Genomic DNA, 25,474 nt, shown 5'->3' with positions numbered 1-25,474 from the left:
CTGGTCTACAGAGTGAGTTCCAGGACAGCCGGAGCTACACAGAGAAACCCTGTCTCGGAAAAAAAAAACAAATCCAAAACACCAAAAAAAAAAAAAAAGAAAAGAAAAGAGTGCTTCCTGCTCCTGTACAAACTCTGGATTTGGTACTAGAACCTACACAGTGGTCTGTGATCCTATTTGGTTTTGTTTTTGTTTTGTGTGGCCCTAGCTGTCCTGGAACTCACTCTGTAGATCAAGCTGGCATCAAACTGAGAGATCCATCTGCCTCTGCCTCTCAAGTGCTGGGATTAAAGCCATGTGCTACCACATTCTGCTATCTGTAGTTCTAAGTGCAGATCCAATGCCCTCTACTGGGCCATGGGTTTATACTTCAATGGTAGAGTGCTTACCCACATGTACAGCAATAAAAACAAAAACTAACCAAAACACACACACACAAAACAGGAAATAAATATGCAAAAACACCCTTTACACATCTCTCAGAAACTTTGATGAGAATCAGGGAAATGAGTAAGAAAAAATGCTGAAGGGGAAAAGAAACTGAGATCTCATGAACTCATTGTTTATCACTATGCAAATAAACTTTCTTGAATAAAAAGTTTAAAAATGGGCTGCAGAGACGGCTCAGTGGTAAGAGCACTGACTGCTCTTCCAGAGGTCCTGAATTCAAATCCCAGCAACCAAATGGTGGCTTCACAACCATCCTTAATGAGATCTGATGCCCTCTTCTGGGGTGTTTCAAGACAGGTACAAGTGTACTTATATAGAATAAATAAATAAATCTTTTTTAAAACAATGTTTAACAGCTATGTGTCTAAGTCAGGGTTTCTTGAAACCCTGACTTAGACACTATGTAAAAAAAAAAAAAAAAAAAATTTAAGTTTAAAAATGAAAACCTAAGCAGTATAGGGCAAAACCAGAACCGGGAAGTGGGAAGGGGTGGGTGGGAGGATAGGGGGAGAGAAAGGGGCTTATGGGACTTTCGGGGAGTGGGGGGCTAGAAAAGGGGAAATCATTTGAAATGTAAATAAAAAATATATCGAATAAAAACACACACACACACACACAGACACACACAAATAAACAACAACAAAAAAAAGAAAACCTAGAAGATAAAAAGTTTAGGGAGCACTGCCACCTGATGTTGACCACTGGGCTCCCCCAAGACACACACATAAACACATGCACAGGCATTCAAACACACTGCTGTTCAAAAAAGACAAGGGTAGGTAGTCATCTCCCTTCTTTCCCATTCTACCCAACACAAATATATATACTCTAGTGTTTATTCGCCTGCCAACCTTACTAAGGTAACTATTTCATGCCTATTTGCCACTTCCCCTCAAACTGTCACCTCTGCCTCGGCCCCGGCCTCTTCTGCCTCTGTCTGTGCCTCTTCCAGAAGGCCCTCCACTCTTAGTGCCATCCAATCCATTTTCCTGGCCCCGAACTGAAAAATAAAGCACAGACAGAACATGATCAGTTAGGATACAGACAAACATATACATTATATTGAACACAATGTCTGGAGACAAAACTAAGAAAACATGACCTGATTGGATGGACCATGAATGTCACTCAGGGAATAGTGATGAGACATAACAGAGAGCTGGTCAAGCAACTTACAAGTGACTAGGGATTGCCACAAGTGACCAGGGATTGCCACAAGTGACCAGGGATTGCCACAAGTGACCAGGGATTGCCACAAGTGACCAGGGATTGCCACAAGTGACCAGGGATTGCCACAAGTGACCAGGGATTGCCACAAGTGACTAGGGATTGCCACAAGTGACCAGGGATTGCCACAAGTGACTAGGGATTGCCACAAGTGATTATTGTAGGAAAGATGCCAAGATCTTAACAGATGATGGCAAGAAATGCAAATAGGTGATATAACAGTTACAAGGGCAGGCCTGCCTAGGTCCCCGAAGTCTAGATATTACTGACCCACAGCCAGTTTTGATAAAGCCCCATGCATACACTCTCGTCCACGGCTGGCACCTCTCCCCCGTCTTGGTGGCCCACCACGTCGCCGACTATAATCTCTGTCCCGGTCTCGATTTTCTTTTCCTTCTTCATTAGATTCAGTTTGTCCACCATCCTTCTGTCCTGAGACTCCTTTCTTCTTCCCAACCATCTCCCAGGAATGCTAAAGAAAGGTAGAGTACTCATGTCTGATCAATATGGACTACAATTAGTTCACTAAGGGTGAAACTAGAACAATTATTTTTCTCAGGATCAACAGTTAAATTCTGAGCCAGGCAATGTGTTTCATGCCTTTAACCCCAGAACTCAGGAGGCGGAGCAGGTAGATCTCTGAGTTCAAGGCCAACATGGTCTAGAGTGAATTCTAGCATAGCCAGGGCTACATAGAGAAACTCTGTCTCAAAAAAAAAAAAAAACAAAAAAAAACAAAAAACACTTAGTGATGTCAAAACTGAAGAATTTTTGTCTTATGAGGTGGGAGATAGGGTACCATGGGACAGGCTATACTCGAATTCCCCTACCTTAGCTTCAAAAGCTGAGATAACAGATGTTTACCACACTGCCTAGTTAATACATGCAGGGATCACTTCCAAATTCTATTCAGTTCAGTAGCACAGGTACATTAGTCTAAGAATCTAGGAACTGGTCCTTATCAAGCACATTCCCTAAACTAGGGGGGAAAAAAACTCTCTAGATTCATCAACACATTACAGTTTCATTTGTTTGTTTTGAGACAAGGGCTCATTATGTCATGATAGCTGGCCTGAAACTTATTGTGTAGTCCAGGTTGGCCTCTAACTCAGAGATCTGACTGCTTCTGCATCTTCAGTGCTGGGATTAAAGGCATGAGGCACTACTTTGGGCTACGTTCTTATTCATTATCAAATTAAGCAAAAACTTAAAATTGAAAGTTTCACAACGTTACTAATAGATGCAAACTGAATAAGTACCATGTCCTAGCATATTTTATGAAACCCATAAATTTAGAAGGAAAACAGTTATTTCTCTCTTATACATACCAAAAAACAGGCTAAAATGATTAATCTTATGCACATCTTAACAAAATAAAGACTTTAGTTAAAAATAAAGTTAAACCTAGGGCTGAGGGTTGAGGGTACAGGGCTCTCAACAGTAGAACACACACAAGTATGGAAGCCTGAGTTCAACCCAAGCATATCACTTCAAAAGTCAAATACAACTTATAAAAAAAAAACCATTAGTATCACATTTTGATCATGTAAGTAATTCAGTAGGGGCTGGATTGGTGGCTCAGAGGATTAAGAGTATCAGTTACTCTTCTGAAGGATCCAGGTTCCAAAAATCCAGTACCAACACTGCAGTTCACAACCACCTGTAACTCCAATTTCCATGGAATCTGATGCCCTCTATTAGCCTACAAGGATACCAGGCATGCAAGTGATATAGACATACTACATCACTATATTTGCTGACTATACATATACAATAAAGTTGTTTTTCTTTTTTTAAATAAAGTAAAAGCAATTTTACCAAGACAAGTATTAACCTAGAATGGCAATTCCTTCCTATACATTTTCCCAATGATTTATTCACAGTTGCTATGTACCAATAGTGGCCGGTATGTATGTCATTTGATGCTCACTGAAGCTTCAATTCATAAGTCATAATAATTCTACACCTAAATCTGAACCACAACCACTGAAAACTAGACTAACAAGTTCTGATAAGTTTTAAGGATTTTTTTGTTTTTGAAATAAGAACTTATTATGTTATTCTGGTTACCCTGGATCCTACTACAAAGATATAGCTGGCCTCAAACTCAGAGATTCACCTGTCTCTGCCATTGAGTAAGGAAAAAGAATTACTATTATAATCTTCCTTAGGCACTGTTAGTTTTTTTGAGTGATTTTATCCACTAAAAAACATTCAATACTATGAGTACTAAGTCCTCATTGGTTTTATTTAAAAGTGTATTAGCTTGTTTTCCTTTTTTGACAGGGGAGATCAGATTTGTAAAACTAGACAGAAGCCACAAGAGGTGAGATAAGAGAAGTAAGACATAACTTCTGGAAAGAAAAATATAAAACCTTTTTAAAAGTATGACAAGAGGTGAGATAGTTTGGCAGGTGAAGGCACTTGCTTTGAAAACCAACTGACTTCCACAAGCACATGTCTATCCCTATACATATCACTCAAACAATAAAAACTAGATCAGTAAGGGGGTTTTTGTGGTTTTTTCATTTGAGATTCCTTATGTAACAGTCCTGGCTGTCTAGCTGCCCTGGAACTCTCTTTATAGATCAGGCTGGCCTCAAACAAACTCAAGAGATCTGCCTCTGCCTCCTGAGTACTAGGATTAACGGCCTGCACCATCAGGCCTAGCCCACCAATAAGTTTTTAAAAAATACAAAATAATAACAATAGTAACAAATGTATCCCATAAACAAAAAATAAGTTTAAATCAGATCTGGTGGAATACACTTGTAATTCCAGCACTGAGTGGCAGAAGCTGAAGGCTATCAAGTCTGAGGTTTACATTCGAGTTCTGTAAACACATCGAGCTGGAGAGATACCAAATGGTTAGAGTGCCTGCCTAAGTTTGTTCTCTAGCACGCATATATAAACATAATTTCTTTGAGTCTTTCTTTTTGTAGTAGGCAAGAGTTGACAGAGATTTATTAACTGGTTAAAGTGCTGAGAATAACTGTTGAATACTCAATCCTAAGTTAGGCATCTACAGCACCCCTTCCTTTCCAAGGCTCAGGAAACAGAACAGAACATAGTTAAAAGTTAAGAGCCTGAGGATAGGAAGGAGAGCCATGAAAAGCTGTCTTCTGGATATGATATGGCAATGGTGACCTGGCACAAGACTAGGTCCTTCAACATTTCATCATGAATGGGAGAAGGGCGCGTAAGGCCCCACCCTGCCTAAAGAGACAGAGAGTTAATGGTTGAGGGGGGAATCATATTACTCAGTGGTGTAGCTACTGATAAATTACCCTTGCTCAAGTAAACAACTTCTAATTCATATTCATGCATGGTAAGCATAATTAAAGGTACACATAAAGGCCATAAAGTAGAAGGGAGACATCAGAAAGGAGTATGGCAGGAGGCAGAAGGGATAAAAAAGGCTAATGAGAGAAATATGATCAAAGTTATATATGTAAGAAATTGTGAGATAGCCGGGCATGGTGGCACACACCTGTAATCCCAGCACTCTAGGAGGCAGAGGCAGGCAGAATTCTGAGTTCGAGGCCAGCCTGGTCTACAGAGTGAGTTCCAGGACAGCCAGGGCTATACAGAGAAACCCTGTCTTGAAAAAAACAAATCCAAAAACCCAAAGAACCAAAGAACCAAAAAAAAACGAAAAAGAAAAGAAAGAAAAAAGAAAAGAAAAAAAGAAAAAAAAGAAATTGTGAGATAGTTAATATAGTTAAGTTGGTATGTTAAAGGATGATTCCTATCCCAACCAAAAAATCCTCAGTATAAGATCAGTATAGTGACAATGTTCCAAAATGATCTATTCACATAAAACTAAAATTCTCTAATAAGTGCTATAGCAAGATCACAAAGGTAATGAGGCAATGTTCTTTTGTTAAAGATAAGACAGAAAAAACAAACTGATTTGGTGGGAAAGCGAAATGAAAGTAACATGTCTAAATTCTAAGGCACATGACCTCCTAAGATATTCTTCATCAGATCCAAGAATGAAACAGGCTATATAGCTCATCTTCTTAATAGTACAACAAAACCAAGTTCAGGAATGAAACAGCACGTTAATACAAATATAATAACCATATGGGAATGTCCTCAATTTAGAATCTAGCAATTTGTGACTTCTTGTTAGCATATGAAATGAGAAATCTTCCCTGATTAGTACTCAAGATTGTAAAGTAGCACCTCCAGTTCAAAGCAACATAAGCCTTCCAAGTCTTTAAATCAGTTTACTGGAATGAACAACTTATTCCATACCAATTAAAAGAGACTTACTTCACTTGTTTCTCCTACAACTCTTTACGAAGAGGACGTGTATACATAAGGTACATTTGTAACCTGCCAGGAACTCTATGGATGTTTCTTATTCTATTTAGAGAAAAGGCAGGTTGTTTTAAGACCATCTGCCCACTAGTTGATTTTAGAATTATTACTAGACTCCCAACTCAGACCCTGTATTCTCCAACACTTTAGTAATACTCTACCGTGTCTGGATTTCCTTCCAGGAGAACATTGATGGCTCTGTTGACATCTCCATTGCAGTCATGCAAAGCAATCACACATTCATCCTGGTTTTTGCCTGTGATATCAATCAACTGAAAGAAAAAAAGCAGTAACCATAAGCAATTTTATATACTCTTACAAGAAAAATAGATGACGGCATGAGGTACCAGCTACTTTCAAAGAAGCAACCTTAAAAGGGAAGACATGTAAAACATATTGTACTTCCAAAAGAAAATTTTAAGGCCTAAGACATGGCTCAGCAAGTAAAGGCACTTACCTCCAAGCCAGTTCAATCCCTAGAACCTACATGGGAAGAAAAAACCCAGCTCCCACTAATTATCATGGTGCCTCCACATCAAGTACCATAGCATGTGTGTACACAAACATATCCAATAAGTAAATGTTAACACAAGGAAATTTTTAACAACTATGGCTTAGAGATGGGGTAAAAAATATTCAGAATAAGCTGGGCAGTGGTGGCCTACGCCTTTAATCCCAGCACTTGGGAAGCAGAGGCAGGTAGATTTTTGAGTTTGCGACTAGCCTGGTTTACAGAGTGAGTGAGTTCCAGGACAGCAGGACAGCCAGGGCTACACAGAGAAACGGTCTCAAAAAAAAAATAAACAACCAAACAAAAAATATTCAGAATAGTTAAGAATCAAATGGAGAATCAAGTTGAGACATGAGCTTCTATTCTACATATCATTTTCCATGCTACCTAGATGGGGCTGAGAATATAGCTCAGTAATAATATTACTTATGCAATATTTATAATTATAGCACTTATGAATTTATCATGCCAAGATTCTAGGTATGTCAGAAGAAAACCAACACACACACACCAACAAAGAAAGAATTAAGATAAAACTTTGTGGACAAGGTAGCTATCCAAAGGAACACAGTATAGTTGAAATGAAGTTAATTATTTAATTATCTAAAAAAAAAAAATCAACAAATTATTTTTCCTGGTATGGTGTGTATGTTATATAGCAGGAATGTGTGTACCATACTCATACATAGAGGTTACAAGATAGCCTTGGGATCAGTTCTGTATTTACACCTTGAGTCAAATCTCTCTTTTGTTGTACCCCACTGTATGAAACAGATAGGGATTCTCTTGTCTCCACCACCCACCTCACAGTAAGAGCATTGGGATTATAAATGTATGCTCCAAAGCACGGTTTGCCAGGCTTTGTGGGATTCAAACTCAGGTCATCAAGGACTTTCCCCTCTTAGCCATTTCTTTACCCAGGATAAATCTATTCAATGTAAGCATCAATAACATTTAATCCTGATTTCATTCTGAGAGTTTCAGAGAAAACTAGCAAGACACTCACTTGTTTCACCTTCTCCTCAAAGTCAGCATCATTATGGTCCGAAATCATCTGTGCAAGTCGAATTTGCTCTGCAGTAGCCTAGGGATTGAGACATAGTCAAGAAACCTTAATCAAGGGTAGGAAATTAACTAAGAGGGATCTAAGTAGATCTTTACTCTTTACCAACCCAAAGTGTGTGTGTGTTATATAAGAAAAAAAAAAAAAAAGAAAGAAAGAAAAAGAAAAATAGGACCAAAGCAGTAGGCTGCAGATGAAACTCTATAGTAAAGTACTTGCCTAACATGTGTGTGGCTCTAGATTCAATCCTCAGCAATGCAACTCACCTACAAAATCTAAAGCCACTTGGTCTTGTGATCCAAGACTGTACTCCTGGTTATTTGAGAGGTGAAGGCAAGAAGATGGAAAGCTCAAGGTTAACCTGAACTACAAAATGAGCTCAAGGCCAATGGGAACAACTTTATGAAACCCTGTCTCAAAATAAAAACACAAAAACAAGACTGGGGAGATTTTTACCCAGACTACTCAAAGCTATAGGGTCATCTCTCAGCACTATAAAATTTAAAAACAAAATTTAAAAAAGGGCAGTGGTGGAGCATGCCTTTAATCCCAACACTCAGGAGGCAGAAGCAGGCTGATCCCGGAGTTTGAAGTCAGCCTGGTCTACACAGTGGATTCCAGGAGAGCAAAAACATAGAAACTGTGCCTCAAACAAACAAGTAATAATGTTAAGATATTTAAACAGTGGAGGGAAGAAACGGGGGGATGGAGGATTTGTGGAGGGATAACCAGGAAGGGGGATATCATCTGAAATGTAAACAAAATGAATTTATACATATACGTACATATATATACATATATATACATATATATATATATATATTTGCGCGCACACACACACACATATGAATGACTGACACTTAAACAGAATGGCAAATACAGGGCAAAGCTGTAAACTAATTTAAGATAACTCCAGAGAGCAATGATTCTTTTTACTAATATTCTTAGCTCCAGGAACTTACATCTTGGAAATATCTGTCCATCAATTCATATTAATGTATTTATAAAATTTATAAATTTTATTTATTTATAAAAATATGTAAACAAGGTTCCTATTTCTTCAATCCAATACTAACCATTTACTTGAAATATTATTAGATTTAACCCTAGGATATACTCAACCTATCTTATAAGTATATAGTATATGTAAGACAAGGAATTTTACTACCATAATTGAGTGATCTTTTTTTGTTTTTGTTTTGCAGTGTATCACTATTTAGCTCTGGCTATCCTGTAACTCATATAGAGCATGCTGAGTGCTTGGATTAAAAGCATGCATCACTACACACCCAGCTACCCATAGTAGAGATTTAAGTGCTAAAATTCTATTACAAATTTACTTGGAAAGGCTAGTAAATAAAAATGTTTAAGGGAGCCAGGCAATGGTGGTACATGACTTTAATCCCAGCACTTGGAAGGCCGGGGCAGACACAAGATGATCTCAGAGTTCAAGGCTAGCCTAGTCTGGAGAGTGAGTTCCAGGACAACTGAGACAACACAGATAAACCCTATCTTGAATACAAAAGTTTAAGGAAACCAGACCTGGTGATATAGGCCTCTAATCCATGTACTCAGGAGGCTGAGAAAAGAATATCACAAGTCAAGGCCAGTCTCAGTCAGGCAGCGGTGGTGCAGGCCTTTAATCCCAGCACTTGGGAGGCAGAGAAACCCTGTCTCCAAAAAACAAAAACAAAAGGCCAGTCTCAACAACTTAGTGAAAACCTGCCTCAAAAAAATGGAGCCAAGTGTCACACACCTTTAATGCCAGCACTAAGGAGGCAGAGGCAGGCAGATCTCTGAGTTCAAGGCCATCCAGGGCAATACAGAGAAACCTAGTCCACAAACAGACCATGATGACTAAATTACACACAACCTGACAAACAGAAGATTCTAAGTTTGAGGTCAGCCTGAACTACATGGTGAGTACCAGGCCAGCCAATGCTACCTACCAAGACTCTGGAGGAAAAAGAGGAAAGAAAAAAGAGAAAGGAGAAAAAGTTAAGTCAAGGAGCATACCTGGAAACCTTTCATCAAGTCTTATACAATCAATACACTGGACCACTGCACTACATTCAAGTAATTAACTCATACCCATAACACTTGTTATTGATTTTGTGATTTATAACACATCTAAATCAAATTTAATATCCAAGGTTAATTTATTTCTCTAAAACTTAGCAATGAGCCAGGCAGTGGTGGTGCACGCCTTTAATCCCAGCACTTGGGAGGCAGAGGCAGGCAGATTTCTGAGTTCCAGGCCAGCCTGGTCTACCAAGTGAGTTCCAGGACAGCCAGGGCTATACAGAGAAACCCTGTCTCAAACAAAACAAACAAAAAACAAAACAAAACAAAAAAACCTTAGCAATGCTCACCACTCCCCTTTGAGGGTTGAAGAACCTTTTCATGGAGGTTGCATATCGCATACCGTATACATTAGTAACGATTCATAGTGTCAAAATTAGTTATGAAGAAACAAAAAATTATATTCGTTTATAAATAAATACAGGAGTCACCACAACTTAAACTGTATTAAAGGGTCACAGCATTAGGGAGGTTGAGAATGACTGCTCTTTGGTCTCATCTGTTAATTTATAAGAAGGAGAAACTCAAGTAAGGCCTGTTAGGCCTGTTAATTTATAAGAAGGAGAAACTCAAGTAAGGCCTCAGGACCTTAGGGGAAAATAAGAGCAGAAGTCAAAATCTTTCAGGAAAAGGGTATCATGACAAATATTGGCTAAAGAGAATAAGTAATGTACTGTTCAACCAGCTCTGATACTGGAAGGAAAATAATCATACCTACCACAGTATTCAAAATGAAGTAAAAGTAAACATGTATCACAGAATATCACTGACAGTTATCAGTCCTAGGAATAGCTAACAATAAAGAACCTAAATCAACTCCCCAAAGCGCAGACTGATGCTACACTGCATGGAAACCACTATCAGGTGGTATTAATCATCCGTTCACATCCTTGAGTTCATTACCTGTGGCCGCTGCTTGTGCTGTGTCTGGTTTTGGTTTTGAGGTTGTTCCCAGTTTCCCCGGGCTCGGTTAGTGCCCACCGACGTCATCATTTACAGTATATACAAATAACAGTATTTACAAGGAAGAATACTGAAGAGGAAAAAACAGATGGTTAAACGTAGGTAAAAGGTTTAAATCCTACTTTATCAGTACTTTGCTATTCTCAAAGAAACAAACCAAGGAAATTCATCTATTTTTTTTTAACCATTCTTTTTTCTAGTGGTGCTGGGGAGCAAGCTCAGGTCTTTATATATGCTAGGCAAGCTCTCTATAGCTTAGCTACATTTTTTTCAACTCAAGAGCCACTTTTTAATATATATTTTGGGTTAGTGTAAGCTGGCCTCAAACACACTGTAGCAAAACTGACCTTGAAAATCTAGTCATTTTTCCTGTACTTCCCGAGTATTGTGACTACAGGTGTGTGCCACTCAAACATTTTTTTTTGTTATAGTGTGATAAATGTCTGTTATTCCATTTTTTTCATATGCCTCAGTGATAAAACATATGGTCTGTATGCTACATAATCAAACCCTACACCCAAAAATGTATAAAAGTATATGTGATGTTTGTTTGAAGACAGTCTATGTAGCCTTGGCTGGCCTCAAACTCACAGCAATCCTCCTGTTTTTTCCTCCCAAGTGCTGTTCCATGTGACTTTTTAAAAAGACGTTCTTAGAAACATAACCTGATTACTGCTATCTTGCAAAATAAGCAAAACTCATTATCAATATTAAAAACCTTCCTAAGCCAGGCAGTGGTGGTGCATGCCTTTAATCCCAGCACTTGGGAGGCAGAGGAGGCAGGCAGATTTCTAAGTTTGAGGCTAGCCTGGTCTACAGAAAGAGTTCCAGGACAGCCAGGGATATACAGAGAAACCCTGTCTCCAAAAAAACAAACAAAAAAACAAAAAAAGAAAAAAATCTTTTCTAAACATGTGAAAGTATCTAAAGTGTCTTTGACAAAAAGAAAGACAATTAACAAATCCTAGAAATAAATGCCTTCCAGGAGTTGGGCACAGCACATACCTGTAATCCCAGCACTTGGAAAGCTGACCAGAGAGGATCATAAATTTGAGGCCAGCCTGGGCAACACAGTAAGATCCTGTCACAAAAGATAGACAGACATGAAAGGAAGGAAGGGAGGAGAGAGGGGAGGAAAGGGAGTGGAGAGAGGGAGAACCTTCTAGATTAGTCTATAAGCCAAAGAAATTACAATTTTATAATAGTGTATGAACTGTGGGCATAGCTCAGTTAAGGACCCAGGTTCATAAAGAGGGAACTAGAAGGAAAAAAATTACCCAGCACACATTAAAAACAGTCATACCCTTACACTGTTTGACAGGCTATGTGTGACTTCAACTACTTAGGAAAAGACAAATTTTTAACTAGTTTTTTATTTCCAGTTTCAGCTCTTCATGACAAGGGCCTGTGTTAGTCCTAGTGACTACCCAGAGGCTATTTCCTAGACAGTTAGGTCCAACACACTGCCTTTGCAGCTGCTTCAGTTGGTCTCCTATATATTTTCAAGTAAACAGAATGGCAATTACTCTCCACCACTCACCTTAAAACAAGGAGAATCCCAAATCTGCCCCCAATCAAATGCACCTATCACCAAGTTTATTTGAAAGGGCTTCTAGGAAATGACTTTAGATATTGATTGCAGGATGGCTTCACTTTTTGAAGAGACATAGAACATAAGAGTCTTCCCCAAACTACAACATAGTTTCTGTCCTTTCTATCAAATAAGTGTTCTACTAAATTCAAGTTCTCTTTCTTCAAATTGTTTTGTAATGTAATCTCAGCTGCTGCTTTGAGTAAACAAAAGAAACATTCATCATCATGATAGAATACTCAAAAATCAAGTTACTTTTCATTGTTTTATCCCTTTCCAAAGAAGACATATTTATACTTTCCTGCTCTACATTTTTTTTCACTAACGAAACATTATACAGGGTAATTCTAGACTGCCCAGCTAGACACTGGATTTTGAGGTCAAGAGAGTTCTAAAGAAATATGCAAGGATTAAGTAGAGACGTGAACTTCACCTGTTTCTTGAATAACACAGAGAAAGCTGGCTTCCTGAGGATAAATCCTTCACCAAGTAGTGTCAATAGGTTGTCTTTAGGTCTTTAGGTGTCAATAAGTCTTTGTTTTTGATGTGGTTATTAAGAACAAAGACTTCTACCTCATTCCTCATAGTCAAATTAAGTTTTAACAGGCACAGCACTAATTTTTAACCAGTACCTCTTCCCCTACATACATGTACAAAGACCTGTAAATAGTATAGTATTAGGTCACTCTCCCAAGCTAACATTATAGTTGTTTCAATACTTAATTTACAAAAAAAACAAGTGCTGTTTAACTAAGTACTGGTGGATTCAAAGCAGCAATATTGGGGGCGGGGAGGAGACAGTTTAAGAGGAAAATGTTTTAAAATTGGCTGTAAGATAATCAATCCCAGCCTACACCTGTACTTGTGGTTTAAAAATACAATATGGTCTCTACTCCATGTATATGAATTTTTGAGAATTATACCATAAATATAAGATTTAAGACTAGTTGTATAGATCACTGCACATTTTACAAGTTAGATGTAAATATATTAGTCATATTGAAAGATATATAGTTAGCCAGCAAAAAAAAAATTCTTTTGATTAGTCTTGCTTTTAACTTCTATTTCCCTCTTTGGAAAAACTTTGAAATGTGTAACTAAGAAAAATTAACCCCTCATTAGTAACAATGGGCAACAGGTCAAAAGTAAATAATCTGGGCAAACCACTTAGGGCACAGAACGAGGACATTTTAGTAGCAAACAAAGACAAATACCCAGAGTTATACAGTGAAAGCAAGTGGCCTTGTTTTTTGAACTCATAGAAAAGCTAAGTACTTAAAGGAAGTAGGATGAGAAAGAAGTATTGGAAACCAAGGGAACACTACAAAACAAGTACAGGTTTCAACAAAGAAGTGCCCTTGACTACATTTTGAAAGCCAGCTACTTAAAAAAATAGCCAGAGAAATTTTACTGAAAAAAATAAACAGTAAGTATTTATTGAGAATCTACTATGTGTCCAATACTTCAGGAAATACAAAAGCATTGTGACTTAGTTGCTGCTCTCAGGGAGCTTACAATCTAATTCGAGAAACAATTCAGACATTCTGAAGTTAGACTGGGATGAGTAATGCTTACCACTTCTAACAGAGAAACTAATTTCCCTAGACCTGTGTTCCATTCCCCAACCACCTTCAAGCTACTAGGGGTCTTCCCAGTTAGAAACACTTGGGAACATCAGAACATTTAGCCCTTCCTCACTATTTTACACGACAGCAGTATCTCCCATTCACAACAGAAACAATCATTGGGATAATCTATAATTAAAGACAGTGGTGTAGGACCCACAACACAGTTTTATCAACAGATACACATCCAATTATTTTAATCTTTAATAATGCTGGCTGTGCCAGCAAGTCACATCAAATATCCCCAACGCAGAATATGGGAGGTGGAGACAAAAAATGATCTCTCCATTTAGTAGTCACTGTGAGTCAAAAGCAAAAAAATTAACAAAATCGCCTTTAACTGTGTTTTTCTTTCCACAACAACCTACACCAGAGATTGCTAAATTTTAAGAATCGTGGAAAACAGTCTCGTTTGTGACATCACTTTGCAAAACAATTTAGGGGCTGTCCACCAGGTGAAGGGTCTCTAGAAATTTGGAATTCCATTCCCATTATGAAAAAAATGAACAAATGCCCAGTCTAGTGACGTCCCTTAGGCGTAACACAATCCACGGGGCCTCCATGTCCAGCTTCCCAAATAATATAATTGCTTGGGTACCCAAAACTACAGTATAGACAACAGGAAGTAAAGACTGCAGCGAAGATATATTCCACGACCAGGGTCGGTAAGAAAGAAGGCAGGATAATAAGAGGAGCTGACAAAGAGGCTGGAAACGAACAGAGAGGACAGAAGCCCACGCGCGGAGGATGGGAAACTCACCCCCCTCCGCGCCACATCTAGAGCCCATGGGGCCATTCGCCTCTCTACCTCCCACCCGGAACAAATTAATCCTCCGCACTCCAAACTGAGGGCCACATGGGGGAGTTTGGGGCAGCTCCACCCCATCGCCACCCCCCTCCGCCCCCAAACCAGGCCGGATCCGGATCAGAGGCCCATGGAGGACTGGGAAGGGAGGAGGCCTTCTCCAAAGACACTGACCCTAGTAGACAACCCTACCTCAGGCTGGGCCCAGGCCTCGCTCGCCCGCGCTCTTTCTCGCTCTCCCCCTTCAGGCTCTAGCCGCATGCCCCCCCCTCCGGCTGCCCCAAGCCCCGCCCCGGCCACGCTCCCAAATCGAGGCCCCGGCTCTGGCGCGGCCCAGTAGGCCGCGAACCCAACTATAAACAAAACCCCCGGCGGCCAACTCGGGGGAGGGGGGGGTTGGACGCCCGGTTCACAAGACTAGGAGGGAGGGTGTACAGTGGGGAAACACACAGCGTGGGGGGCCTACCGCGGGAAGGGAATACAGAAGGGACAGAGGGAAAGGAGGGAGGGTAAAAAGGGGATCGCGGATTTAAAGGGGCCGCGGACAATACCCGGCCCCGCCGCGTTGCCGCTGCCGCCGCCGCCGCCGCCAACGCCGCTGCGCTCCCAACTTTACCTCAGTCTCCTCCACACTGACACCCCGGGCCGCGCCGCCCCTGTCACGTGATATAAGATTCCCTCCTCCCCACCCCCTCCCTCCTTTTCCCTCTCGCGCTCGCTCTCGCGCCTTCCCCCTCCCACTTGCCTTCCTGCGTCCCTCAGCACGTGACGCGAAAGGGCCGCGCACGTCAGCGTGCGCGCGCCTCCCCGCCACGAAACACAGCTCTTGAGTTCCGCGCGCCCGCCCCGCCCCCGCCCCCGCCCCACCCCGTATGGCTTCGCCTCCATCACGTGACTCCAGTTCGGCCTCCGCTTCCTTTTACTGGCGTAGTTCCGCGTCTCTGCACTCCCAGGTTCCTTTGCAGACGTAAGTCACGTGGCGGGGGTGGGGATGGGGCGGGTCCTATGCTTAACTAGCGCCCCCGTCCACCATGTTTTCTGACGGACTCTAAAAGCCTTATGGAAATGGCCAGAGAGCTCCAGAAAACCTAGGTGCCCTGGCTTTGGTTGAGCCTAGGCTACGCGCGAGCGTAGCGAGACTGTCATAGCTGGTGTTCCTGGAGAGAGAGGTGATGGCGTCCAGTAGTAACTGGCTTTCTGGAGTGAATGTCGTGCTTGTGATGGCGTACGGGAGCCTGGTGAGGAGACCCCCATTCTGTACCTCTTGTGGCGTTTGTCTGAGTCCGGACCCTCCTCCTAAGCCGTTCTCTGCCTTCGTTCTTCAGCCCCTTAACTAGCTTTGTTTCTGGACTTTCGCATTGTGTCCTTAGACTGCCTGAGTCAAAGCCGCCTGCCCCTGAGTAAGAACCCTCTCTTAAATTGTAGGTCCCAGTTTGACAGCCTCCCTGCTACTAGTAGTCCCAGCCCCACCTCCATCCTTTCTGACCTAGCTTCGCCCCAAAGCATCGAGCTCTGAAAGCCTAAACCTAGGACTTTGAAAGCGAACGTTTTTTAAAAAATTATTGTTATTACTAAAATGGTTCTAATCTTTTTGGGCAGGTATTCGTACTGCTGTTTATTTTTGTGAAGAGACAAATCATGCGCTTTGCAATGAAATCTCGAAGGGGACCTCATGTCCCTGTGGGACACAATGCCCCCAAGGTAGGTCATTAGAGTGCAAGGTAAACCTGGTTCTTTGGCACAAGAAGAGTTTTCTCTGACTTTGAAAGATGACTTATATTCATATACATTTCCCCCTTTGCAAACTAAGCAATAACTGCCTGCAGACTTGGCTCATTTGCTGCTCCACAACTTGTACCTTAAGATTTAAACCAATTCAGGTGTAAAATGTCTCTTAATCTCAACTTAAATTGCCAAATGTTTCATATTGCTTTAGTTCAAGCATGTTAGGACTAGTTACAGCTCGTTCCAGAGTTGTGAGAAGGGATGCCTTTGCAGAATTTTAAAGATGCCCATTGTGCTTGCTTACAATGCAGAAGACTCTGGGTTCAGTTCCCCGACCCAAAAAGTAAGGGGTGGGGCAATAATCACCTAGGTCCACCTTTCAAGTCAAGCCTGAAGCCAAAGAAAGAAATTGCCTAACAACTTAATTTTGTTATTATTCTTTGTTTTGTATTTTGAGACATTGAGACATACTGAACTCACTATTGTGCCCTACCATGCAACCTCAAAGCAGCCCTCCTGCCTGAACAGTACAAGTACTGAGATTACCAAAATAATGTGTCACATCGGACTGCATCTAAAAGTTATATAATCGTGTGTATTAGTCTGGGTTCTCTAGAGTCACAGAATGTATGCGCAGTCTCTATATAGTTAGGGAATTTGTCAATGACTTACAGTCTATAGTCCAACTCCCCAACAATGGTCAGCAGCAGATGTAGATGGAAGTCCAAGGATTCCCACGAGGCAAGCAGGCAAGGAAGAGTGAGTCTTCCTTCTTCCAATGGCCTTATATAGATCTCCAGCAGAGGGTGTAGCCCAGATTAAAGACTGTAGGTCTCCAGCAGAGGGTGTGGCCATGCCTTTAATCCCAGATGATCTTGAACTCAGAGATCTCCTTGTCTTAATCTTCTGGAATTCATAGCCACTATGCTTCAAGATCTCCATACCAAGATCCAGGTCAGAAACTTATATCTCTGAGCCTCCAGATTAGGATCATAGGTGAGCCTTCCAATTCTAGATTGTAGTTCATAATTGACAACCAGGAATAGCCACTACATCGTACTAGGCATGGTAGAGCATACCTTTAATCCCAGCACTCAGGCAAACACAGGTGGATTTCTGAGGCCAACCATGTCTACAAAGCTAGTTTAGGACAGCCAGGGCTATGTAAAGAAACCTTGATGTGAAAAACCAAAAAGTAAAACTAAAAGTAAATAGTAGTGTCTTAACTTTCTCCTTAAGTGCTTTCCTTTTCTCTGCTTTAAGAAAAATGTCTTCTAATGAAACCTTGTCTATTGAGAAATCAGTTGGGATATATATCATTAAAATTTGGGTTTCAAGGTTGGGCAATTGGAGCATATGCCTTTAATCCCAGCACTCAGGAGGCAAAGGCAGGAGGATCTGTGATTTTGAGGCCAGTCTAATCTACAGAGTGATCTCTAGGACAGTCAGGGCTCCACAAAGAAAATCTGTCTGCAAAAAAAACAAAAAATCAAAGTCCCGCCGGGTGGTGGTGGTGCACGCTTGTAATCCCAGCACTCTGGGAGGCAGAAGCAGGCGGATTTCTGAGTTGAGGCGAGCCTGGTCTACAGAGTGAGTTCCAGGACAGCCAGAGCTATACAGAGAAAAAGCCAAATCCAAAAAACCAAAAGAAAAAAAAAAAGAAGAAAGAAAGAAAGAAAAACAAAGACCCTTAAGTTTCAAATAACCATCTCAAACCTAATATACATAAGTCAGAAATCTTTTGAGTATGTGTGTGTGTACACTTACGTGTAGGTAGGCATGCATACATGTGTTTGTATGGAAGCCATACTGTGGAATATTCCATCTTCCTATGTTGCTCTCCACCTTAATTTTAGAGGCAGGGGCTCCACTAAGCTTGGAATTTGCCAATTTCACTATTCTGCCTGGCCTCCTGCCCTCAACTCCTTTCAAGTCTTTCTGGTGGTTGGTGTTTTTCCTACTTTATCTCCTGTATCTTTGGCTAGAACCAGATATGTGGGTAAACATGACATTGACCCTGCTTTCAGTTCTGAAGTGTGAAGGTTATAAGCATGCGCCACCACTCCTGGTTTATGTGGTGCTGGAGATTGAACCCAGGCCCATGGTGCATGCTAGACAAGCTCTACCAACTGGGATAACATCCCTGCTGGAGTCAGGCGTTGCCATTGCTGTGGTGCTCCTACCTTTACTAAGATCCCAGGGGACCTCACCAACCGCCTTCGCCCTGACTCCCCATTACCAGCACCAGGCTCTAGGGACTGAGTTTCATAACTTTGCACATGCTGTCACTGACTAAAAACGGTCTTCACATGGCCCTCTTATTCATTCCTTTTTGGCTTTTTGAAACTAAAATCTCTTACAGGCCAGACTGGCCTCTGGACACAAAGTTGACCTTGAGTTCCTGATCCCCCACCTCTGTCTTGCCTGCTGGAATTACAGGCCTGTATTGAAATTTCCAGCTTCTTAGTTTAGATGGTAATTAAAAAGGCTTTTCCTAAAGAGAAGAATGTGTATTACATGTTTTTGCTTGTTTTGTTTTGTTTTTGGTGTTTGTTTGTTTTTCTTTTGAGACAGGATTTCTCTGGATAGCCTGAAACTCACTTTGTAGACCAGGCTATCCTCAAAAATCCACCTGCCTCTGGCTCTAAGTACCAGGATTAAAGGCAGGTACCACCATATACCCTACAAATACTATCTTGAGTTTCTTATGGCAGCAGTTTGTCCGGTGTGTGGGTTAAAATGTGCTTTCTGTTTTTAAGCTGGGCAGTGGTGGCGCATGCCTTTAATCCCAGCACTTGGGAGACACAAGCAGCTAGCCAGGGCTATACTGTATACAAACAAACAAAAAAAAAATGAGCTTTCTTTTTCAATAGACTATAAATTTCAGGGTTTCTGACACTTTGGTTGGAGGTGTATCTCAATAATAGCTTACACAGTGACACACCTAGGCTAACACTTTCTATTAGTGCCATTACCTGGGCCAAGCACATACAAACCACACCATTGTTCGATTTTTCTGTTTCATATTCATTTATATGCTCTGTTCCCTTTACAACTTGTTGGGAAACAGAATACAAGATGTGATGATGTATTCTTTTCTGAATGCACAGGACTTAAAAGAGGAGATCGATATTCGACTATCCAGGGTTCAGGATATCAAGTATGAACCCCAGCTCCTTGCAGATGATGATACCAGACTACTGCAGCTGGAAACCCAGGGGACTCAAAGTATGTGACAAGCTTCTCAAGGATGTTTCACTGAGGAGTCCCACAGCTCTAGAATTCCTCTATTAGAAGTTTCAACACCTATAACAAAACTCTATACTCCTAAGTTATTGGATATATGCTGGATACAAGGAGGCAATTTACTGTAATCTTGGAATATTTTGAGAGTGATCACTAAGACCTAGTCTTTTTCTCAATAGGTTGCTACAACTATCTATACAGGATGAAAGCTCTAGATGCCATCCGTGCCTCTGGTAAGTTAGCTGATAAGGTATACTCTAGAATCTAAACCTATGGAACAGAATGATGAGCCATTTCTTTTTTTTTTTTTTTTTTTTTTTTTTTTTTGGTGGGTTTTTTGAGACAGGGTTTCTCTGTGTAGGTCCAAGCTGTCCTGGAACTCACTCTGTAGACCAGGCTGGCCTCAAACTCATAAACCGCCTGCCTCTGCCTCCCAAGTGCTGGGATTAAAGGTGTATGACACCACCTCCCGGCAATGAGCCTTTTCTTGTTAGGATTTATTTTGAGAGTACTATATTACAAGAAATCACTGGGTATCCAGGTGTGGTGACACCTTTAATCCCACAGCTCAAGAGTCAGGCAGGCAATCTCAGTGAGTTAAAGGCCAGACTTATCTACTAAGGAAGTTCCAGGCATCCAGGGCTAGCCACATAGAAAGATCCTCTCTCAGAGATAAATGACCTCAGTTTGCTCTGTCTTCCTTCCTTCCTTCCTTCCTTCCTTCCTTCCTTCCTTCCTTCCTTCCTTCCTTCCTTCTACTTTCTGCCTATCTGTCTTTTCTTCTTGTTGTTTTGAAACAGATTTTTCTCTGTAGCCCTGGTTGTCCTAGAATTCGATGATAAACCAGGCTGACCTCACACTCAGAGATCCACCTGTCTCTGCCTCCCGAGTGCTGGGTTTAAAGCCTTGCACTACCACTTCCTGGTGGTTAATTATTTCTTCTCCTAAAAGTCTGAATTATTTTGGTTTTGGTTTTTCTTAATTTGGAGAGCTACATCCTTGAGCTACATCCCAAGGATGACCTTGAGAGCCTACATCCCAAGTACGATTGCTCTGCCCCACCCAGTGTATTTGATGCTGTCAAGCCCAGAGCTGCTGGGGCGGCAAGTAAGCAGACAAGCAACTGAACTATAATTTAACCTAGTTTATGGTCTCTTTTTTTTCCCCCTAGTTTTTGTTTTGGAGAACTTGTTGGTTTGTTTTGATTTTAAGACAGAATCTTAATATTATTAGCCTTGGTAGACCTTCAGCTCGGAGACCTACCTGCCTTGGCCTGCTAGTCCTGGGATTAAAGGCATGCACTACCACACTCTGTCCTAATTACTATTTTTATATTACATGCATTGCATGCTTGCATGGGTTTATATGTACTATTTGTGTGCAGGAGGCCAAGGGGAGCAATCAGATCCTCTGGGTCTGGGATTCTGCGTAGCTGTAAGCATCTAAGCCCAGGCTGTTGCAGGTGTATTGCAGTATGTGCTGCTGAGCTCTAACTTCATTTGTTTTTGACTTTGGGGTGGGGGTGTTGTTTGCTTGCTTGCCTTTTTTTTTTTTTTTTTTTTTTTTTCTTATCAGGGGTTTTGTGTTGTGGACATCATGAGAGTGTTTGTTCTTTTGTTTGGTTGGGTTTTTTGGTTTGTTGGTTTGTTTTTGAGACAGATCTTGCTATGTAGCTCAGACAGGCCTTGTGTTGAGCATCCTCCTGCCTTGGCCTCTTGGAGGTCAAAGGTTGGGGTTATCAGATGTGCCATTACACTCAACCTAGCACTTGATTTGTTCTTCTCCTGAAAACTTTAGTTTCAGAAATTGAGTGATAATTATTTTCCCTCAAAAGAAATTGGGAAAAGTAGCATCCTCTTTTTCACTCTTTTTCATCCTCTTCTTTTTTTTTTGGCCAATAGCAAGTATAAAAAGGATGCTGGTGCTATCAGATATCATTGACATAGAGCTTAGAGTTACGTAGCACTACCCAAATAACCACTTGGGCATAGCTACCTCTAATCTTAATTCTATTAGATTTTTTTTTTTGCAACTCATTATTCATGTTATTAGACACAATCTCTCTCTCTCTTTATTTTTTTATTTACTTATTTATTTTGTTTTTTGGATTTGGTTTTCTCAAGACAGGGTTTCTCACTCTGTAGACCAGGCTGGCCTCGAACTCAGAAATCCGCCTGCCTCTGCCTCCCAAGCGCTGGGATTACAGGTGTGTGCCAACACTGCCCAGCTCATTAAACTCAATCTTTTTTTTTTTTAGATTTATTTTTATTTATTATATCCAAGTACATTGTAGCTATCTTCAGACATACCAGAAGAGGGCATCAGATCTCATTACGGATGGTTACGAGCTACCATATGATTGCTGGGATTTGAACTCAGGACCTTCGGAAGAGCAGTCAGTGCTTTTACCCGCTGAGCCATCTCTCTAGCCCAGACACAATCTTTTTATTAATGTATATTAACTTTATAAAACACAGGGTTTCTTGATGATATTTACAGCTATTTCTAAGTTTGGAAAGGTGTCATTGTGCTGTTGTCTTCTCAGAGATCCCGTTCCATGCTGAAGGCAGGCACCCCTGTTCTTTAATGGGTAAGAATTTCCGCTCCTACTTGCTAGATCTGCGAAACACTAGCACTCCTTTCAAGGGTGTTCGAAAGGCCCTCATTGATACCCTCCTAGATGGATATGAGACAGCCCGCTATGGGACAGGGGTAAGTTGGGCTTTTGGTTTTCCCTTCAAGGAACTAAAGGAATGAAATGCTTCAAAGAGTTGATTTTTTTTCCTTTCTATTTCCTAAGGTCTTTGGCCAGAATGAGTACTTGCGATATCAGGAGGCCTTGAGTGAGCTGGCTACTGCGTGAGTATGGTGGGGACCTCAAAGAAGGCTAGTTAGACATTGATATAGAGTAAGGAGGAAAATCACAAGGTCTAGGCCAGACCAGGCTGTAGCTAAATAAATAAGTAAACAAAAGTGTAAAAGAATACAGACATGCTATACTGCTGTCATAAGACTCTCCACGGTTAACTGGGCAGTGGTGGCGCATGCCTATATTCCCAGCACAGAGGCAGGCGGATTTCTGAGTTCGAGACCAGCCTGGTCTACAGAGTGAGTTCCAGGACAGCCAGGGCTATACAGAGAAATCCTGTCTCAAAAAAAAAAAAAAACAAAAACAAAAAAAAAACAAATCCAAAAAACCAAAAAAAAAAAAAAAAAAAAAAAAAAGACTCTCCAGGGTTAGATACAAATGGGTATCGTGCTCTATAAGCTATCGAGAGAAACTTTACGTTGTGTGCATATCTTGGGTTTTATTCTTGTTTTGTTTTTTTGATTTTTGTTTGTCTAGCCCACTAAAATGTCAAAATTGTCTGAACATGGTGGTACAGGCCTTTGTTCTCAGCCTACTTCTCAGTAGAGAGAGCTAGGCTAATCTCTAAAGTAGATGGCAATCTGGTCTACATAGAGCAATCCTAGACCACCAGGGCTACCGAGAGAAACTGTCTCAAAAACAAAACAAAAGCCAGGTGGTGGTGGTACACGCCTGTAATCCCAGCACTTGGGAGGCAGAGGCAGGCGGATTTCTGAGTTCGAGGCCAGCCTGGTCTACAAAGTGAGTTCCAGGACAGCCAGGGCTACACAGAGAAACCCTGGCTGGAAAAAACCAAATCAAAACAAAACAAAAAGGCCTGGAATGATGGCTCTGGCTAAGAGCACTAGCTGCTCCTACAGACAACTAGGGTCCAATCCTTACCGTCTATATGATGTCTTACAACCCTCTATAACTCCAGTTACAGTGGATCTCATATCTTTTCTGGCTTCCACAATGACCAGGCATGTATGTAGTGCACAGACATATATACAATCAACACATCCATACACTGTAAATCAAATCTTTTTAAGAAAAGTAAAATGTCAAAAAAAAAATGGTATGTATCCAATAGTTTGATTTTTATTTTTAATATTCCCTTTCCTTTGCACTGGGAAGTTAGTGACATACAGGTATTAAGACGGTCAGCAAAGTGAACAAGGTTTCTGTAAACAGAGCATAATGAAAGTTGGAGCCAGATATAATGGCCCACTTTCCTGTAAGGCCAACCTCCCCTGCACAGTAATACCCTTTCTGTCACTTCTCCCTCTTCACATCCTAAAAAGGAAAGAATTACGCTGGAAAGAAGTACTTAATAAAATTTAGGTTCTCTGATAATATAAATTATCAAGTTGTTTTATTAGAGAGCTGTTTGGGCTTTGTGGGGTTTTTTTGAGAAGTGGGGGCGGGGTGTCATTTGTGGCACATGGAGTTGGAGTAGACTTGCTGTGTAGACCAGACTGGCCTTGAATTTGTGACATCCTCCTTTCTCCTGAAAACAGGTGTGTGCCACCATATCTTGTTTAGTAACTGGTAAAATAGACTAGATGATTTTTGCTGCATTTATGGGATGGAGTAATTTCTGAATTGTGTTGCTTTTAAGATTCATTTTTTATTAGTTTTAGTTACGTGTAAGTATGTGCAAAGATTCTGGCCTGCAACTAGAATTACAGACACCTGACATGGTTGCCAGGACTTGAACTCTGGTCCTTTGGAGGAGCAGTATACTCTTAACCACTGAGTCATCTCTCCAGCCCCTTTTCTACTAGTTCTCATTCTGTCCATGCCTGCTATGTATTCTTCAGGGTCAAAGCACGAATTGGGAGTTCTCAGAGACAACACCAGTCAGCAGCCAAAGACCTAACTCAGTCTCCTGAAATGTCACCAACAACAATCCAGGTCACATACCTGCCCTCCAGTCAGAAGAGCAAACGCCCTAAGCACTTCCTCGAACTGAAGAGCTTTAAAGACAACTACAACACGCTGGAGAGCACTCTGTGACGGAGCTGCACACTGGCCAGATGTGTGGGCCCCAGACTTTATTGGCCAAAGCATTCTTACAGTACAGTATCTCAAGGTCATTCCCAACCCTTGCTGTTGGCCAAGACCTCAGTATCTCCCAGTAGCACTTCTTCTGGATTTGAATTCAAATGTCATTCTTAACATTTCTGTTGAAGCTTCCTTGAAAATCTTCCGCTTGATTTTGGCTATAATTCACCTACGCTGTTCAGTGCTGTTTAGTCCCAAAAATGTAAGTTGAGGTGAGGTGTTTTCTGTGTCTACCCCATTGCACTCAACTGAATAGAAACATTTGGGTTTAGAGAATCTCAGATTTGATTGGTGGAAAAGTCAGGACCTCATGGGGAAAGGAGATTGAGAAAGTGGAATGTCCTCTGGAATTTTGGTGCTCCATTTAAACCAGGTGTATTGTGACAATGAACATGACTTTTCTAAAGTGGAAGGATCTGTCCCCACCTTCACCCAATACTTATGACAAGTAAAAAGGAACCTTCTGGCACTTGGCATAACCTATGAGACAATGTGAAGAAGTGATTTCCTCAAATGTCAGTGTTATCAGTCTCAGTTTACAAAGTACTTAATAAAACTGCTATAAAACCATGAGTCATTTCTTTAGAGTGGTCTTTAGAAAAGTAGACATTTGATGTGTGCTTACATTTCCCTTACAGGACATAGGGCGTCGAGTGTCACTGCCAGAAACTGATTGGACTGTGTGTCTGAATCTAAACTACTAATAGTCTAAAATTCCAACAGAAGAAATCCTGAAATAGGGACTGTGTGGCTCGGCTCGTGCTTACAGCCTGGCCTTGTCACTAATAGAAAGCTGGAGAACCAGGATTCCCTTCAGGTCACTAGGGCAACAGGCCCAAGTAACCAGTCAACTACCAGGACTAGGGTCATTGTTGGACGCCTAAATGTTGCCATGACTACTGAAACCTTGGTGACCAAACTAAACAGAAAGGAGAGCCTTCCCAG

General features: G+C 41.1%; 2 protein-coding genes across 31 annotated transcripts in view; one reads left to right on the top strand and one right to left on the bottom strand.

The window, feature by feature from the left end:
- Ubap2l (ubiquitin associated protein 2 like) overlaps positions 1-15,361 on the bottom strand; it is a 53,670-nt gene extending 38,309 nt beyond the window's left edge. For 15 of the 30 annotated variants that reach the window (XM_052179965.1, XM_052179971.1, XM_052179980.1 and 12 more), the window contains exons 1-6: positions 15,260-15,361; positions 10,563-10,692; positions 7,521-7,598; positions 6,165-6,275; positions 1,948-2,149; positions 1,355-1,450 (exon numbers count right to left, since the gene is read on the bottom strand). In XM_052179965.1, the coding sequence (XP_052035925.1) occupies positions 1,355-1,450; positions 1,948-2,149; positions 6,165-6,275; positions 7,521-7,598; positions 10,563-10,652 (577 nt within the window). In that variant the 5' untranslated portion in view covers positions 10,653-10,692; positions 15,260-15,361. Of the gene's footprint in view, positions 1-1,354; positions 1,451-1,947; positions 2,150-6,164; positions 6,276-7,520; positions 7,599-10,562; positions 10,693-11,627; positions 11,680-15,194 lie in introns of those variants that run through there. The other 15 variants (XM_052179969.1, XM_052179978.1, XM_052179982.1 and 12 more) reach the window with 4 other exon arrangements.
- Positions 15,362-15,631: 270 nt separating this feature from the next.
- C4H1orf43 (chromosome 4 C1orf43 homolog) lies at positions 15,632-24,572 on the top strand. Its single transcript, XM_052179956.1, has 7 exons — positions 15,632-15,881; positions 16,243-16,344; positions 19,479-19,596; positions 19,794-19,847; positions 22,160-22,326; positions 22,415-22,473; positions 24,286-24,572. The coding sequence occupies exons 1-7, from the start codon at positions 15,816-15,818 to the stop codon at positions 24,479-24,481; spliced, it is 762 nt and encodes a 253-aa protein (XP_052035916.1). The 5' UTR covers positions 15,632-15,815; the 3' UTR covers positions 24,482-24,572.
- Positions 24,573-25,474: the final 902 nt, after the last annotated feature.

Source organism: Apodemus sylvaticus, chromosome 4 (assembly GCF_947179515.1).
Source record: "Apodemus sylvaticus chromosome 4, mApoSyl1.1, whole genome shotgun sequence".
Taxonomy (NCBI): Eukaryota; Metazoa; Chordata; class Mammalia; order Rodentia; family Muridae; genus Apodemus; species Apodemus sylvaticus.
The sequence above is the reverse complement of the archived record's forward strand: the minus strand, read 5'-3'. Positions and strand labels throughout refer to the sequence as shown.

Coding starts and splice junctions, on each gene's coding strand:
- C4H1orf43 (XM_052179956.1), top strand. CDS start 15,816: ATGGCGTCCAGTAGTAACTGGCTTTCTGGAGTGAATGTCGTGCTTGTG. Junction 16,345..19,478: donor TGGGACACAATGCCCCCAAG/GTAGGTCATTAG, acceptor CTGAATGCACAG/GACTTAAAAGAGGAGATCGA. Junction 19,597..19,793: donor GGAAACCCAGGGGACTCAAA/GTATGTGACAAG, acceptor TTTTCTCAATAG/GTTGCTACAACTATCTATAC.